The 17,342-nt window shown below is 39.2% G+C and overlaps 1 protein-coding gene across 4 annotated transcripts; it reads left to right on the top strand.

The window, feature by feature from the left end:
- The first annotated feature begins 362 nt into the window (after positions 1–362).
- calca (calcitonin/calcitonin-related polypeptide, alpha) lies at positions 363–4,296 on the top strand. Of its 4 annotated transcripts, none has more exons than XM_036130773.1 (5): positions 363–420; positions 903–991; positions 1,258–1,383; positions 2,475–2,633; positions 3,583–4,296. In XM_036130773.1, exons 2-5 carry the CDS (start codon positions 909–911, stop codon positions 3,608–3,610), a joined length of 396 nt encoding a protein of 131 aa, XP_035986666.1. In that variant the 5' UTR covers positions 363–420; positions 903–908; the 3' UTR covers positions 3,611–4,296. The 4 variants fall into 4 exon arrangements, with proteins under 4 accessions (XP_035986666.1, XP_012706116.2, XP_012706115.2 ...); XM_012850662.3 differs by having other exon boundaries at positions 2,475–2,644; XM_012850661.3 differs by having other exon boundaries at positions 2,475–2,673.
- The last annotated feature ends 13,046 nt before the right edge of the window (positions 4,297–17,342 follow it).

Genomic DNA, 17,342 nt, shown 5'->3' with positions numbered 1-17,342 from the left:
TAAATACCTGCTTCTTTTTCTTCAGAAAAACACAACCACATTTAAATGTATCGAAACAATTGGATTTCTGGGTTAAAAACTCACAGGTGAATTTCGTATGCCTGAAATATGTTAAATTTCATTCATTCATTCAAAGCATTCACAGCCTTTTGTGCATTGAGACCATTCGTGACCATGCAGCAGTTTGATTTGCATACAAGTTCTTATTTGCTTGCCATGGATTACACAGGACCTCTGATTGGTTCGGAGCCCAGGGGCAAAGCATTGGGCTGTCCAATGAAATAGAATCAAGTGTTTACTCAGATATTACAGAAATCCATGGGGAACATATATAAAACAGTGCACCGTGAGACAGTTCAGCAGATTCACAAGTCAGCTCATCATTTGCGTCTTCAGCGGCAGACCATCTGTAATCGCAAGGTCAGTAAATAGATAGCATTGTTTATCTTTCATTACTTTTGTCATGCATTTGTTGTTTATACATATTTGAAATTATACAGGATACATTTTCAGGGATTTGTGCAACACAGAACAAAGGGAAAAGTGGTTCTGCTGCATTGACATTGCTTTGCCTAATTTGTTGAATGGGCAACACACCAGTTGTAGCCACTACAAAAGCCATCAGCACACTTTAAACAACTCTTCTAGTCATATGCACGACCTCAGAAAGAAAGATAGCTTGAGTACGAGAGGAGAGAGTCATACAGGCACACAATGTTGAATTCTAAAAAATCTTAAAGGACATTTGAAACCGGAAGAAATTAAAAACATTGTTATTTCCAAACGATTTTATATACTTATATTTAAAATGTCTGTACATTGAGAGCAGAGTGGAACCGAACTCAAATTCTTTGTATACGTGTACAAAATCGGCCAATCAAGCTAACTCCTTTTCATCACAGGGAATCATGAGCATGGTTAAACTCAGGACACTCCTTCTTGGCTATGCGCTGGTTTTCTGTCAGACGTCCTCAAACGCGGCGCCATCCAGGTGAGAGCTGGAGCATGCTTCCTGCAACACTTAGACGTTTCTAGTTAAATTAATCTGTCAGTCGAAACAGATTTATAATGTCATTTTCAGAAAACATTCAAATGTGGAAATCTCTCTTTCTAGACGTGACTTTCAATGTCCAATCACAAATATCACTTGAAGTAAATTTGCTTCACGAGGACAACTTTGTGATCTTTTTACCGAATGTTTTTGTGTCAGAGGCAGAGATCAATGCACCAACTGAATGACTTTTTTTTCTCAACTAGTAAGGAGGCCTTGTCAAATGGAGTAACACTATTGAACAAGGATGCTGAAATGTTACTCAGAGCTATCAAGGAGTTCATGCAGATAACCTCAGATGAAGCACCCCAACAAGCAGCTGACGGGGAGAGGTAAGGTTTTAATGTTCCCTGACCACCTTCTCATAGTCAATCCTTTCCGTCAATCTAATAAAGAGTAACACGGTTCTATGTACAAGTCCAACAGTTTGAGCTTGGTGATGATTTTGAAGGTATAAAGAGAAGTTTATGAAATGTGTAAAAAAAAAAATAGGGTTGCATGGACTGCCGCTATTCAGCCATTGATTCATTGGTTGATTGGTTGATTCATTCATTAATTCACCATCACATCAGTTTTATATAAGTTGCTTGCAGTTCAGCATGTGTTCAGAATATTTATGATTGCATGGCGTTCAACAACAGAAAATATGCATGAAGGACTAACCGCTATAGAATGGCATAAACTTAAGCTGTCAACATTCCATCGTCCACCTTTTGGATTTGTCAGCATGCCTACATAATATCGCACACAGCTGATTTGTCAATGCATGCAGCCATAGGCTAATATCTGCATGTTACTGTCCTGTAAGCCTTTGCATGTTTCTCTCCATCTCCAACAGCTGGAATAGACCCGTGTCAAAGCGCTGCACCGGCTTGAGCACATGTGTGCTGGGCAGGCTCTCCCAGGATATTCACAAACTGCAAACCTATCCTCGCACTGATGTGGGAGCAGGAACCCCTGGCAAGAGAAGAAGCCTCTCTGAGCTATATGAAAACTATATCAGCACATACAATTGAAATCCTTTCCTAGCCAATGATTCTGTTGTCTGAATTTGCTTGTTCATCTGCCTCAATATGTTTGTACGGCTAATTAAAAATAAAAATAAAAGCTAATTTAAAAATGTTGCAAATATTTCCTATATAATAAAAACATAATAGCTAAAATTTTGCCTGGTAGTAGTTTTGTTCTTGGTTGTAATTTGTGTTATTTTTTGTTTGGATAAATTCATCCTTATCTTCAAGCTGGTGTTATCCCTAACAGTGTTGCTGTTGCAACAAATCGTCTGAACAGTAAAATGAAACGAGAAAATATGTTGTCTTAGATCTTCATTTCATCTTCATTTCATCCCATCTACAATATTCTAACTTTCTGTCTTTGCACTTTTTTTTTTAAACTTTTTTATTTATTTTATTTTTTTTACAAGCAATTCGACAGCACAAAAACGGGCATGCAACACGGCCACCTGCGTGACGCACCGCTTGGCCGACTTTTTGAGTCGCTCAGGTGGACTCGGACACAGCAACTTTGTTCCCACGAATGTTGGTGCCCAGGCGTTTGGCAGAAGGAAGCGGCATGGCCCGATGTGAGACCATAGTACGTTAATAATCCTCACTCTAAAATAGGTAATTATGCAGAGGAGAGAGTATGAAATTTATTTACCCTTAGTGTAGGGGTATCTTAGATTTTAAATCTTTCAGACACGCTTGCTGTGTTTGAAATGCAGCACCCTTCACAAATATAGCCCAGGTAAAGATATTATAAAAAAAGCCTTACTCCGAGTTGGCACTATTTCACAAAGTCCTTTATCACTGAGTTTTGAAGATTCTGATGGCAAAAGTCCTTTATTGCTATTTTATTTGGTCACTGTTCTAGTTGTTAAGATTTTTAATTATTGCTCTGTCTGTAGTTATGGGTGGATTTGGGTGAGTAGCCATTTCGAGACCAACATACATGTAACTGTTTATGATATGTTCTCTTGTCTTTCCTGACATAATGGCTAAGAGAAACTGGCTTCAGTGTCACGTGAAGTCATGAATTGCCGATGCAAAGGTCCAAGATTCTAAATCAGAAAGCTGCTTGAGATGAACTTATCTTACAGAAAGTAAGATAAGTAATAATCTTACAGGAAGTATTAGGGTGCATAATTGTGGCACCAACTACTTTGTAAGACAAAATACCCAAACATACAAACAAACAAACAAAACAGTACATGTACTCAAATCAGTGGCTGGTTCAGTTTTCCAGTTTGAGATTATGGAAATATTTTTTTTTAACACATCTAAACCCGGTCCAAATAAATGTGAAGGGTTCTGTCACTGGTAGTACAATACTGACACTTTTTTTTTTTTTTTTTTTTTTTTTTTTTACAAACATTTGGTCCCATGTGTTTAAACTGAACTATAAGAAGTATAAAAAAATATTCCGGCTTTCCAGCAATTATACAACAAACTTTATAGATCTTTCTTACTTCCTCTGTTGCACTCCTCATTAAAAATCTAAAGTTTTTCTTCTGTTTTCTCCCCTCTCTTAAGCTCCCAAGAACATTGTTGTCTTCAGTGACAAAACTGCACCATCGTCTAGTCACAGTAGAAGCTCCTTTGGAAGAAGCGACAGTTCCTTCTAGAAACAAACTTGGATTTTTGCCTTTTTTCTTATGATAACTAGACAACCTGTTGTTAGTGTGTAGAAAACAGGAAACTCTGAGCTGCTCAGAGTGATGAGGGCAGACTTGTCTTATCTGTCTTGACCTCTGATTCAGCTGCATTTCGGACCTGTGACTGCTGTACTGCAGTGTGTCTAAATGGAAATCCCATACTGTGCATCTGTATCGGCAAAACAAACAACAAATGTTCTGTGGCTGTTTCTGTACCTTGTTATAAAACTCCTCATTGCATTTCACGTGTGAAAGAGCTGATCGTAGATCTAAATGTTGGGAAAAATGTAACCAGAGTGTAGAAATAAATAGTGTTTTGGCTACATCGTGCTCTCCTGTTTGACTGTATTGAAAGGCTGTTGTGGGTCAACCGTTCATGTTCATTCATATTAAGAAAGGTACATAGAGCTAATGTAACAGAACATAACAGAATAAATGTCATATTTAATCTTGTGAAGTAATTATTGAATTATGGGTTGCAGGGGAGTAAACGTATGTCTCTTAACTTGACACTTATATGTCTCTACAACAGACTAATTTGGTTTCTAGTGGTTACAGTAAGTTACTACTTTAATATTCAGCTGTATATAATAAAAACTGCCTTAACTAAAATCTTTGTTGAGTTTTTTCTTGTAGAATTTAGTATAAATGCTTTGTGTGAAGATAAGTAGACGCATACATACTGGCAGAGGGGGCGGGGGGGAATCCTGGTTCAGAAAGTAAAAACCCCAGTTTTCCTTCATCCTGTTCACTTAACCAGTCCTCCAGGGTCAGTGTTTTTACAACTTTTAGGTGCGTCTCTGCTTTAACACATCTGACTTCAATGATTGCTCTTTAGCAGAGCTCTGTAGAGGTTGATGGCATGCTAGGGAGGCAGTTTAGCCTTTTGATTCAGGTGTGTAAGGGCAAGAGACAGATCTAAAAGCCGCAGGTCACTGACCCTCTAGAATTAGGGTTTCAGACCCCGGGTATAAAATCACCTGGTTAAGTGAACAGGGTGAACAAAAACTAGGCAGGGCTTTTACTTTCTGAAGCTGCATTGTTCAATTCTATACTACTACTACTACTACTACAACACAATGAATCGTCTTGTTATTGAAAAGGCTTTATAAATAAACTTGCCTTGCCTTATCACTACTACTACTACTAATAAATTATGGTAAAAGAGACAATGCAAAAATCTATCTAGGAAAGACAGAGTTTGACCTCAAAGTGAAGACTCACCAATCATGTTCTATTTTACTCAACTCCGACCAGCTCAGCAAACTTTACGCAATCCACAATCCACTGAACAGTAAGGGAAACATCTTGTTACCACAAGTTAATGACTCGATTGACAGACAGGGGTCTATACATTATATCCATACTGACAAGGGAGATTTCTAGGATTTCTTCTAGCAGACAAGATCCATTATTCACTCTATCTGTGGACACACATGGCAAAAGTGGACATTTCGATCAGGTTAACATCAGTTATATCACGCACAATGACCTTTATCCCTTAAACCTTTCAAACAGACAAACTAAATAAATACGCATTAATGATAAATCACAGCTGCAATCATATGACTTGTTGCTGAAGACGCCAAAGTTCTTTCGGTGATCTTAACTAATCCATGTGTAAAACCATTTTATTAAATGGTAATTTGGGGGTTGTGATTACAGCTCCTCATTAACTTAACTTTTTCAGTGAAGGTTGTCTTTCCCAAATACTATACACTGTTCCATGTTGTGCCATTCAGTTTCAGATATGGCTACGGGACTAACAGTAGAAGCCACTGTTTATTATGTAATCTATGCAAATGTTATAGCCTTTATTTTTTATGCCCTAAGACTTATTTTATTAAAAGTAAAAAAAATAAAAGGTCTTGACCTTTATTTGTTATGAAATTGGTTGTTTACACAATCAAACTCTATCTTAAAGTGGTTGACAAATCTTCATTATCTTATCTTACAAATCAAGATACTTGATTTGCCCCAAGTACTCAATCAGCCACAAATAGGTCAAGAAGCAAAAGCAAACCAGGTTACAGGAAAATAAAATTCAGGAAATAATTAAAATCAAGTTCTATCTATTCACAGTGCCAGGAAACTACAAACTTTTTCCCAGATTAAGCTTTATTTAAGTACTCAATCAGCCACAAATAGGTCAAGAAGCAAAAGCAAACCAGGTTACAGGGAAAATAAAATTCAGGAAATAATTAAAATCAAGTTGGCTGGCGAGCGGACACATGACCGGGTGAGCAGTGGAAACAAGTGTGCCAAGGGCGAGTCTTCCAGCTTGAACTTTCATCTAAACTTAATTTTTTAAATGACGATTTAATTTGTTAAGAGAAGAGGCTATCAAAACAAGCCTGGTGCCCTAAACCTTTCAGCTGCTCATGCCATCCTAGGAAAAAACTGCCATCAAACACTTAAAAACATATTTTTGTGGAGAAAGTGTAGCTCACTATTCTGTTCTGCAGAAAATAGTATATTCCCAAAAAGTCTTGGGGATCATTCAGATGTTTTATTTATTTATTTGCCAAATGTGAGTCAGGACTTTGGGTTCTTTTTGGGAAGGAAGGAATTTGGCTTTGGGACTCTCACATGGAGGTCATTCTGGCTCAGCCACATCTTTAAACAGTTTCATGTTTTGTAAAATGTTTTATTTTTGTGCTTTTTTGTATAAATTAAGCTTTGGTAACCTTAGCAGCAGAAAAAGTTACTCTGCTGTAAATCACCGGAACGGTCAACAAACAACAGAAACTCAATTTCATCTTTTAGCTTTTGTTTGTCCATGACTGCGTCATGAGAGAGACATTTTTCAGTTGAAAGGGTTAGAATTGTATGGTTGGTTTGGTTTTCTCCTTCCAGTTATTCATTTGTGACAAGACACAGTCAGAACTATTCCTTATTCCCAATGAGCTGGTGATGACAGTTCTAACAGCCCTCCTGAGGGTTGTCACTTCCTCTCTTGGGTACATGTGAAACGGACCTTAAACGTCAAGGCTGCTGGTTTTGTCTTATTGATTTGTTTGATCCAACAGTTGGATGATTCCTCCTTTTGTTTTATCTCTCTTTTGGGATAGTAGCTTTCTCTAGACTTTAAATTTTAATTTAAAGAGCTTTTTAATCATTTGTAATGCTCAGTTTGTATTAAGGTTATTGCTTTGTTGCAGAGACAACACTGTGAAGGAATGTTTGTCATTTTGGAGTTGTTGTTTTTATGTAACACTTTATAATTATTTAATAATAACAACATGCACACAGTTGCTTTGACAAATCCAATCTAAAATAATTTGTTAGAATGTTTAAAAAAAAATCTATAACAGTTTGAAACATATTTAGGAGAAAAGTCTTTAAACTTCACACTTCACCCCTCTGTGTGCAGACTGACAGTATATGTCTCAGTTGATTAGATGGAATAGAATGGGGCTATTTTTAGATGTGAGTACCCATGTGCAAATCTTCCAAACAGAGCTAACGAAAGAGATGAGAGCTGGTGTTAGAGTTTGTTCATCATCTCAGCAAAGTTGTTGGAGAGGATGTCACATCTCTGGAGTGTCTAGAGACAAGCATCTGTCAGTTTTCTCTCATCACCATATGGATGCCACACTGGAAGTAAGAAGAGCAAAGTAAGTCAGTTTCTGCATCTTTTCTTGTTAAACAAAGGTCACAGACATTGGTCGCAAGTTTTTATTTTATTTTGTAAAAAACAACAACCCAACAACAACAAAAATAAGTTAAATTCGTGGATGAAACTGTTAACCTTAAGAATGACATGATGTGTTACCATAATTAAGAATTTTTACCATAAGTTGGAAACATCCCAGAATATTACTTCAGACAGCAGATGATACTTAACATCCTGTCTGCTAAGGCTAGTGATATGACTATTTAGAGTGACTAGGGAGGCAGTTTATCCATTTGATTCAGGTGTGTAGAGCAAGGGACACATCTAAACGCTGCAGGACACTGACCTTCGAGGATTAAAGTTTGAGACCCCTGGTTTAAAATCACCTGGTTAAGTGAAGGAAAGCTAGGCAGGGATTTTACTTTCTGAAGCTGGATTGTTCACCTCTGCATACTACCACTACTACATAATTATGGGAAAAGAGACATTGCAAAAATCTATTCAAAAAAGTGTATAAAATCTGTCCAATGTGTGCAAGTTGTGCACACATTGGACAGCACATACAGCGCCCTCTGAAGGCCACCTGAAAGAACACAATAACCGTACAACCCTGACAATACCCCCTGAAGTCGCAGAAAGACAGCTGATGGGCTGAGGACCTCTTCAATTTTAAACGGTCTGATAAAGCATGAAGCGAATTTCTTGTCCCGGAGAGTACTGTGATGTAGGGATCCAATTTTTATTGGTCCGGTCCAAAAACGTCTGCTGCTACTGATGTAATGACGGATGGAAGTGACGGAGATCTCTTTTTAATCTTAGGTACTCTGAATTGAGAAGAAGCAGTTGCTGTTGAGATGTGTGAATTGTGAGCATAATTAACTCAATACATTTGTTTACTCCAGTGGGCCGGGTTGCAGGAAGTGATACAACTGTGGGTTGCCGCCAACTCCTGGTTTATTCTCTCAGTGTGGGCATTAGACTGGGAGTGGAAACTGGAAGATAAGCAGGCCTTGGCAACAAGAGCAGTGTAAAACTGTTTCCATACACTGGAGATAAACTGGGGGCCCCTATCTGAGACAATCTTGGATTGGATGCCGTGGTGTTGGAAAATGTGTTGAGCAGTCTGGAAGGAAGTGGGTAATTTTCTGAGGGTGAAAAAATAGCAAGCCCTGGAAAAATAGTTGATAATGGTTAGGATGAGGATCATACCTTGTGATGAAGGCAGACCAGTGATGAAGTTGAGAGCTATGTGGGACAATGGACGCTGGGCAATGGGTAGCGGTTGAAGAAGACCTGCAGATGGCTGATTATTTGCCTTACTATGGGCACAGGAGTGGACATATTCTCAGACGTTTCTAAACACAGAGGGCCACCAGAATTTGCAATTAAAGAGGGATAAGGTTTAGCCAGTCCCACGGTGGCAGGAGAACTTTGATGTGTGGATCCAATGAATCAGGCAGAGTCTTCCAGACGAAGGGACAGTTGGCTGGTCCGGTACCTAGATATGCTTCCTGTTTTTGGGCTTGGCAGATTATGTCCTCTATTCCCCACGTGAGGGCAACCACCCTACATGATGAAGTTTAGTTCTCCTAAATGCTGACAACTAAGGGTCCAGACCAGGAAGCTGAGCTGTAGTTTAACACACCTCTCTGCAGCTTCTGTACTGTTACCCACCCATTACCCTATTGAGACAGTGTCTTTCCCATGGCCAAAACTGAACAGATCAAAAACAGATCTAAAAGGAGCAAATCATAAAAATCAAATAAAAATAAATACGGCTCACCTTGAACCAAAAAATAAAACAATTAAATGTGGTCTATTAAATATAAGGTCTCTCCCTCCAAAGACTTTGTTAGTTAATGAATTGATTTCTGATGATCAGATTGATTGATTTAGTCTCACAGAAACCTGGCTACAAGAGGACTACATTAGTAGAAATGTCAACTCCCTCCAATTATTTAAATTTCCACGGGAAGACGAGGAGGAGTAGCAACAACCAGTTAATTAGTCCCAGGCCAATTAGTCCCAGGCCAATTAATAACTACAATTATTTTCAACAATTAACCCTCAGTTTCCCTCATCCAAACTACAAAGCAATAAAACCTCTTCTCTTTGTTATTTTGTATCGTCCACCAGGCCCTTACTCTGTTTTCGGATCAGTTGTCAGACTTCTTATCTGATTTGGTGTTAAATAGTCACAAGGTTATTATAGTGGGGGATTTTAACATTCATGTTGACACAGAATGTAATAACCTTAGTGTAGCCTTCAAAACTATCCTAGATTCAATTGGTTTTGCTCAAAATGTGCATAAACTGACACACTCTTGGCTTCATACTTTAGACCTTGCGCTGCCATATGGCATTGATTGTGAAAAATTAACAGTATTTCCTCACAACCCTGTCCTATCTGACCATTTTTTAATAACCTTTGAGTTTAATTTAACTGAGTTCTCCACCCCCAAAAGAGGGTTTCATTATGGTAGATATTTATCAGATAATGCTTTATCAAACATTAAATAATCTGTCCCCCTTTTAATATCCTCAGTATTGCAGAAATGCCCTGCAGATGGCAGTAATGTTGTTTCTTCTCATTCACAAATAGACGCCTTTGTTAACAGTGTGGCTTCCTCATTGTGTTCTGCATTAGACAATGTAGCTCCCTTGAAAAAGACGGTTATTATTCACAGGAAGCTGGCTCCCTGGTTTAATTTAGATCTGCGTTCTTTGAAGCACAATGTTAGGAAATTGGAGAGAAAATGGTGCACTACACACCAAGAGGAATCCTACCTAATCTGGAAAAACAGTCTACTGTTGTACAAAAAGACCCTGCTTAGAGTTAGAGCAGCATATTTTTCATCATTCATTGAGAAGAATAAAAATAATCCTAGATTTATCTTCAGTACAATTGCCAAACTTACCCAGAGTCACAGCTCCGCTGATCCATCCATTCCCTTAGCTCTTAGCAGTAATGACTTTATGGGATTCTTCATAAATAAAATTGCTTCCATAAAAAAATAAATAATTAGCATTCTCCCAAACATGATTACTTCGTCCTCAGTAAGTCGTCATATATCAGAGCTCTGATTACCCCCGTATGTTCCCAACAGAGCACTTCGCTCTCATACTGCAGGTCCACTGGTGGCTCCTAGAGTCTCTAAAAGTAGAATGGGAAGCAGGTCCTTTAGTTATCAGGCTCCTGTCCTGTGGAACCAACACCCGGTTTTGGTCCGTGAGGCAGACACCCTGTCTACTTTTAAGACTAAGCTTAAAACTTTCCTGTTTGACAAAGCTTCTAGTAAGAGTGGCTTATGTTACTGTGAGCCATCTCTATAGTTATGCTGCTATAGGCTTAGGCTGCTGGAAGACATCAGGGTCTATTTTCCTCACTCTACTGAGTTCTCCTACTGTTCCCAATTTGCATTGCTTGTCGTCATTTCAGCTTTTAACTTTTTGTTCTCTCTCTTTTTTTTTCTTCATAGTAGGTACACCTGGTCTGGTGTTCTGTTAACTGTGACATCATCCAGAGAAGACGGCTCACCCGCTATTACCATCTAATGTAGAACAGATTACTGGATCAATGTATGCTTCTGTGCTTTTTTGTCTCTCTTGTTGTGTCTCTGCTCTGTCTTCTGTAACCCCAGTCGGTCGAGGCAGATGACCGTTCATACTGAGCCCGGTTCTGCTGGAGGTTTTCCTTCCCGTTAATGGGGAGTTTTTCTTTCCGCTGTCGCTCCATGCTTGCTCAGTATGAGGGATTGCTGCAAAGCCATGGACAATGCAGACGACTCTCTCTGTGGCTCTACGCTTCTTCAGGAGGAGTGAATGCTGCGGGACTTTGATGCAATCAACTGGGTACCCTTATATAGGATTTTTTTTTTTTTTTTTTACCAATCTGTATAATCTGACCCAATCGTATAATCTGATTGAATTTGACTTTGGAAAGTGCCTTGAGATGACATGTTTCATGAACTGGTGCTACATAAATAAAATTGAATTTAATTTAATTGAAGGGAGAATGGGGTGGGTGGGGTGATTGTACCTCCTCGTTATGCGAGAACTGCCGGGACAAGGCGTCTAGCTTAATATTCTTGGACCCTGGATGATAAGATGTGGACAAATTAAATCAATAAAGGAAAAGTTACAATTGAGACTGTCTAGGGTTCAAGCGTCTAGCTGTTTGGAGATAATGGGTTCTTGCGGTCAGTCCAAACCAGGACTAGATGCTCAGCTCCCTCCAGCCAGTGCCGCCATTCCTCCAGGGCTAGTTTTATGGCCGGCAACTCACAATCTCCCACATCATAGTTGAACTCCACGGGGGTCAGCCTCCTGGAGAAGAATGCACAGGGATGGAGTTTCTCATCCTGTTCTCAATGAGAAAGCACTGCTGCAATTCCAGTGTCCATTGCTTTGACCTCCAAGATAAACAGTTTGAGGGGAATCGGGCTATACGAGAATCAGGTTTTGGAGAACCTCTTTTAGCTTCTTAAAAGATTAGTTGGCCACCTCTGTCCATGAGAAGATCTTTTTGTTAGAGGTAAGGGAGGTGAGTGGTGCCACAACCAAACTGTAGTTCCTCATAAAGAGTCAAAATCAAGAAATCTTTGTAGCTGCTTGTAAGACTCAAGAACGGACCATTCCAACACCTTGATCTTACCCTGGTCGGAGTGAACATTTCCGCCCTTCAAGATGAATCCGAACCAGGTTACTGAAGCACGGTGGAATTCCCATTTCTTGGCCTTTACATATAGGCAATTCTCCAGGACACATTTAAGATTTAGGCGGACATGTCTGTGATGGTCGGAAAGAGATTTGGAGAAAATAGGAATATCATCTAGGCAGATGAACACAAAAAAAAATTAGGAAGTCCTATAGAACATCATTGACAAGGGCTTGGAATACGGCAGGGGAGTTGGTTAGAGCATGAGGCATGATCAGGTACGCCCGCTGTGCTGACGCAGTAAACAGAAAATAAATAAATAAACAGAAAAGGCTTTATTTACTAACATATTGAACAAAAACGAAGCATAAAACACCAAAAATAACTGCTAATACACCAGCAGGACATGATAATCTCTCATAACAACTTTGTATGCAACCAGAGTGCACTACTGACATATAAATGAATAAAAAGTCATATAACGTGGACCTTTATGCATCTTTAAGTAGAGCAGCTGATGATGATGATCAACAGGTGTGTGGGGATACCAACACTCAGCAGCTGATCCACACCACCCTCTGGTGGCTACCTGAAAGAACACAATAACCACACAACCTTGAACCCTGAAAGGTAAAGGCCTATCCAGCGAAGAAGTCTACGTTTTGATGTTCCCAGTAGAACAGTACATGTCTAGTTGCTTTGTGTCAACTTAAAGTTTCACGCAGAGCAAATTTTGTTGTGACGCAGTTTTTTAGGAACTAGGTTAGACTATTTTGTTCCACTAAAACAGACTTTGATGCTGCAGCTTGCCAAGACATGTTGGACAATGTAATGTTTTCATGCTCTGGGAGCAGTTTTGAAATAATAACCCTTTCTGGTTCCAACATGACCGTGTACCAGTATTTAGAGCAAGATCCACAGAGATATGAATGAGCGAGTAAGATGTGGAAGAACTTTACTGGCCTACACAGAGCCTAAATCTCAACCCAAAAGAACACCTCTGGGATGAATTAGAAACCAGGCCTTTTCCTCCATCATCAGTGTCTGACCACACAAATGCTCTCCTGGAAGAATACTTTGGTAATTCCATAAACACACGCCTAAACTTTGTAAACATCCTTCCCAGGAACAGTGAAGGTGTTGTAGCTGGGAAGGGGGAGCCACTGTCACATTAATTATTTGTATTTCAATCAGGATGTCATTTAAGTTCATGCATTTGTGTAAAATCACATTTCAGTCCAGAATCATACACCTTTTTTACTGTACATCCACACCATTTTGCCAAAAGTAGCCTACTAACGAATGCTAAATAATACTAACAGGGGAGTTTAATTAATTTACATTTTTTAATTTGTAAATTCTTTTTTAAAACGTTAACTTCTAAACTGTCAAAAACTATTTTTGATGTAGTGGAAGTGAACGGAGCCAAAGAAGAGGATAGCCAGAAGTACAGGCAGTCATGATTACAATCTTGTTTAACACTGCATCTGGTGATATTTCATTAAGAATCCCAGTAGTGGTGATTGTTAACACATGTTACACTCAACTAATCAGTACAAGAAATAAACTGGATTCTGTCTGGTTTCAGCATTTTTGCTCACCAGTTTCCCCTTGAAAATGCCAAAAAAAAAAACTTTAAATATGTCTTAAGGAAGTGACGAGAAACACACAAACATTGGACAGCACATGCAAGTCCATTTCAATAACTTAGATTATTATCAAACGTTTATTTCTGAAGCCTCAAGGTAGAGTCAGCAATTTTTCCATAAGTTTCCCCAAGTCCCTTTTTGAATATCTGCACATGTGCAAGACTGTGTTTCCTTCCCTTCTGCTCCTCAGGGGTATCACGTGAAAAAAAAATCTCCCAAATCCACTCTGATCTTATTTCTTTCTACTGAGGCCTTCCTCTTCTTTTCATAAACTTGTATGCGGTTTGCTTCTTGCCATGTTCACAGTATACAGTGTGAGCAGCAGATCAATGATGAATGGCTAACACTGAAGCTAACCGCTAAGCTAACCAAATATATAAACACTAGAAGTGTGCATGCACAGCCAGCCAGCGGAAACTAACAAGTAATGTGCACGAACACTGGCGTTATGTGAACGGCAGAATGATTGGCGTGTAGGACAACCGATAGATGAGGTGATTCCCCCGAAACTATAGGGACAGAGAGGGGAGAGGGTAGGACCAAAATTCTGACAAATCCCTGTTCTTCAGTGCAAAGGGCAGTGATTGCTTAGTTTTTACAGGCTTTCAGCTCCCACAGAGATCAAAATGTTTAACCTCCTTTTTCTGAATACATAATGCCTTGACTACAGTTGGGATGGATGGGCCATTTTACCCAGTGTAACAAAAAGTTTTTCTGAAAAAGATTACCAACTATAGCTGTAATTCAAAAAATAAAAGCTTGTATTATATGGCTTACAGATAAGAAAACCCAAAATTCGGTTTGTCAAAATTTTTTTATTGTACATTAAGTGTATTAAATAAGTGTTTCCACGCATAAATGTTATGGTGGAGCCATGTTATTGCCTACACAGCCATTGAAGAGACTTATGACTGTCAGAGATTAGTCACTGAAACCATCCATAAATCACAGTAATCAGCAAAAGGTCATTGTTAAAGTAAGTAGCTGTTCACAGAGGTCATACATTTTTGTGCACAACTGTTTTCTAATGGACAGATTTGGAGTGCTGCTGGAGTCAGCGCTTCAAAAGCCACCACACATCAACATATTCGACATGAGCTACAACTGTTTTGTTTATTGTATTAGGTAACTCCTAATCCAGGGACCTTGAACCCTTAGTTTTCCAAGCATTTTACTTCGGGCAAATGACAAACAAGGCTGGAGGGTTGACCAGTGGTCGAAATATCAGTTTTCAGAAAAAAAGTAGATTAGGCATTTAATGTGGCAATGAAGGGTTGAGAAGCAAAGATTCAAAATTGCATTAGGTCCAGGTTGAAGTTTTCACAATCTGATGATTTGGGGAGCAATCTAATCTGCTGTTGGTGGGTACACAGTCTTTGTTTTCTCAAGTTCACCTCCTGCTTTCCTGTAGATGATATAATTTGTGGGAGTCCATTCTTCAAGAGGGACCATCCTGCAACTTTCAGATGCATCCCTTCTCCAACAAACCTCAGGCAGATGGCAGAATCCTCTCATCACCATTTCATTCAACTCTGCAATAGCATGTTGACAGGTCATTTGTTTGATTCAGGTGTATTGGAGAAGGGATGTATTAAAATTTGGCCGGGTAATAGCTCTCAAAGACTGGGCACCCATGCTTTATGGAGATGCTGATTTCATATTCCAGCAGGATGTCATGCTTGCGCAAACTACCAAAATTCTAAGATATGCTTAATAACCAAGGTATCGCTGCTCTTGCATGACCACCAAACTCACCTCATCTAAACCCCAGAGAAAATGTGTCTGAAACATTATTGCAAATGAACCAAAGGCCGCTATCAAAGCAGCCTGGGCTTTCTGCGCCACAGAATTATTACCTCCATACCACACCCCAGTGATGCAATAATTAATGTAAAAAGAGCTCTAACCAAGTGCTGAGTGCCTATAACGTAAAGTAGTTCAACCAGCTGTTCAGTCTGCCCATATATCTGAATTATAAATCCTCTATAAATTAGTTTTGTATAAATATGTAATTTTATGTGAAACAATTTTGGGGTTTCATTAGCTTTGAACTAAAATACTGAAGTAAACCATAGTTTGGATAATATTCAAATTTACTGAAAGCTACATGTTTATGAAAGATGCAGAGGAGGGTGACTGCTGAATGAGTGGTATTCTGATTATTGGATACACATCGGAAGGGATTGTGCCTTAGTGGTTAGAGCAGCGTACCAGAAGGCTGCTATAACCCGGTTCAATCCCCACAGACTGCCACCATGAGTCCCTGAGCAAGACCCTCAGCCCCAGATTGCTCCCTTGGTGCCACTGAGCCAATAAATAAAAGTGTGTTTTTAAAAGGGATTTAAAAACAGGAAAAGAGGAGGCCTGTCCTGTCTGATAACTCAATGGTAAGTTATTCCATAACATAGGAGCAGCAACAGCAAATGCTCTGTCACCTCTGAGCTTCAGCCTAGTTTTAGGGACTGTCAGCAGCAGCTGATCAGCTGATCTAAGGGGTCGGGGTGGACAGTAAGCCTGAAATAGCTCACATAAATATGGTGGAGCAAGGTTGTTCAAACATTTAAAAACAAAACCAAAAGTTTCAAATTAATTCTGTAGCGCACAGGGAGCCAGTGAAGGGAGACTAGGCTGGCAGAAACATGCTCACGCCTAAGAGTCTGAGTTAACAAATGAGCAGCAGAGTTCTGCACAAGTTATAGACGGGCAAGAGAGGTCTGGCTGATGCCTATGTACGGTGCATTACAGTAATCAAGACCAACTGTGATAAAAGCATGACTAGTTTCCCAAGTCAGGTCTTGCTTTGCTATTTGACGAAGTTGATAAAAACTTTTCTGAACCACATTGCTGATCTGTTTCTCAAATTTAAAATCAGAGTCAAACTTTACCCCAAGATTGTATTATATAGGACATTTTTGACCAATCTGTATAATCTGACCCAATCTGTATAATATGATTGAACTTGACTTTGTAAAGTGCCTTGAGATGACATGTTTCATGATTTGGCGCTATATAAATAAAATTGAATTGAATTGAATTGAATTGATTGGTAACAAAGACCCTGAGATAAAATGACAGTGAGCCAAGATCTACGTATGGGGAGGGAGAGCAACTTGGTCCAAGCAACATCATTTCTGTCTTGTTCTCATTTAAACTAAGGCAGTTAAGAAAAAAAAACATGCTTTAATGTCCTCAAGGCAGTGTGAGAGTTGCTGGACAGTGTGGTTTTGTGCTATGGGGAAATAGATCGGGCAATCATCAGCATAACAGTGAATTGACATGCCATATTTCCTAAAACCAGTGCAGAGTGGGAGTAGGGAAAGAGCAAATAAAAGAAGGCCAAGGATTGACCCCTGAGGGACCCCATATGGAAGAGGAGCTGTGGAAGACATAAATTTGAGGAGTCGCCACAGCAAGTAATTTACAATTTGCAAACAAACCTGGCAGTTTTTACACCAGATACCCTTCCTGGCACAACTGGAATCTGAACCTAGATGTCTCCCTCCTTCATTAAACCAAGTTGTTTGCAAGATTGTTCATCAGTGCAGTGGAGATTATTCCAGGGGTTTCCATTACTTTCTACACACTGTAACCATAATACAGTAATTAAAAGCGTGTGAATTTAAGTATTTGAAGTAAGATTAATATTATGAACTAATCCTTTATTTATACAGATTAGTCCCTTGAGACTCAATTTCTCATTTACAAGAGAGACCTGT

This window comes from Fundulus heteroclitus, unplaced genomic scaffold (genome assembly GCF_011125445.2).
Source record: "Fundulus heteroclitus isolate FHET01 unplaced genomic scaffold, MU-UCD_Fhet_4.1 scaffold_38, whole genome shotgun sequence".
Classification (NCBI taxonomy): Eukaryota; Metazoa; Chordata; class Actinopteri; order Cyprinodontiformes; family Fundulidae; genus Fundulus; species Fundulus heteroclitus.
The sequence above is the reverse complement of the archived record's forward strand: the minus strand, read 5'-3'. Positions and strand labels throughout refer to the sequence as shown.

Excerpts from the sequence above, each read along its gene's own strand:
- calca (XM_036130773.1), top strand. The coding sequence starts at position 909 with ATGAGCATGGTTAAACTCAGGACACTCCTTCTTGGCTATGCGCTGGTT. Across the intron at positions 992-1,257 it reads TCAAACGCGGCGCCATCCAG|TAAGGAGGCCTTGTCAAATG; the intron begins GTGAGAGCTGGA and ends TTTCTCAACTAG. Across the intron at positions 1,384-2,474 it reads CAAGCAGCTGACGGGGAGAG|CAATTCGACAGCACAAAAAC; the intron begins GTAAGGTTTTAA and ends TTTTTTTACAAG.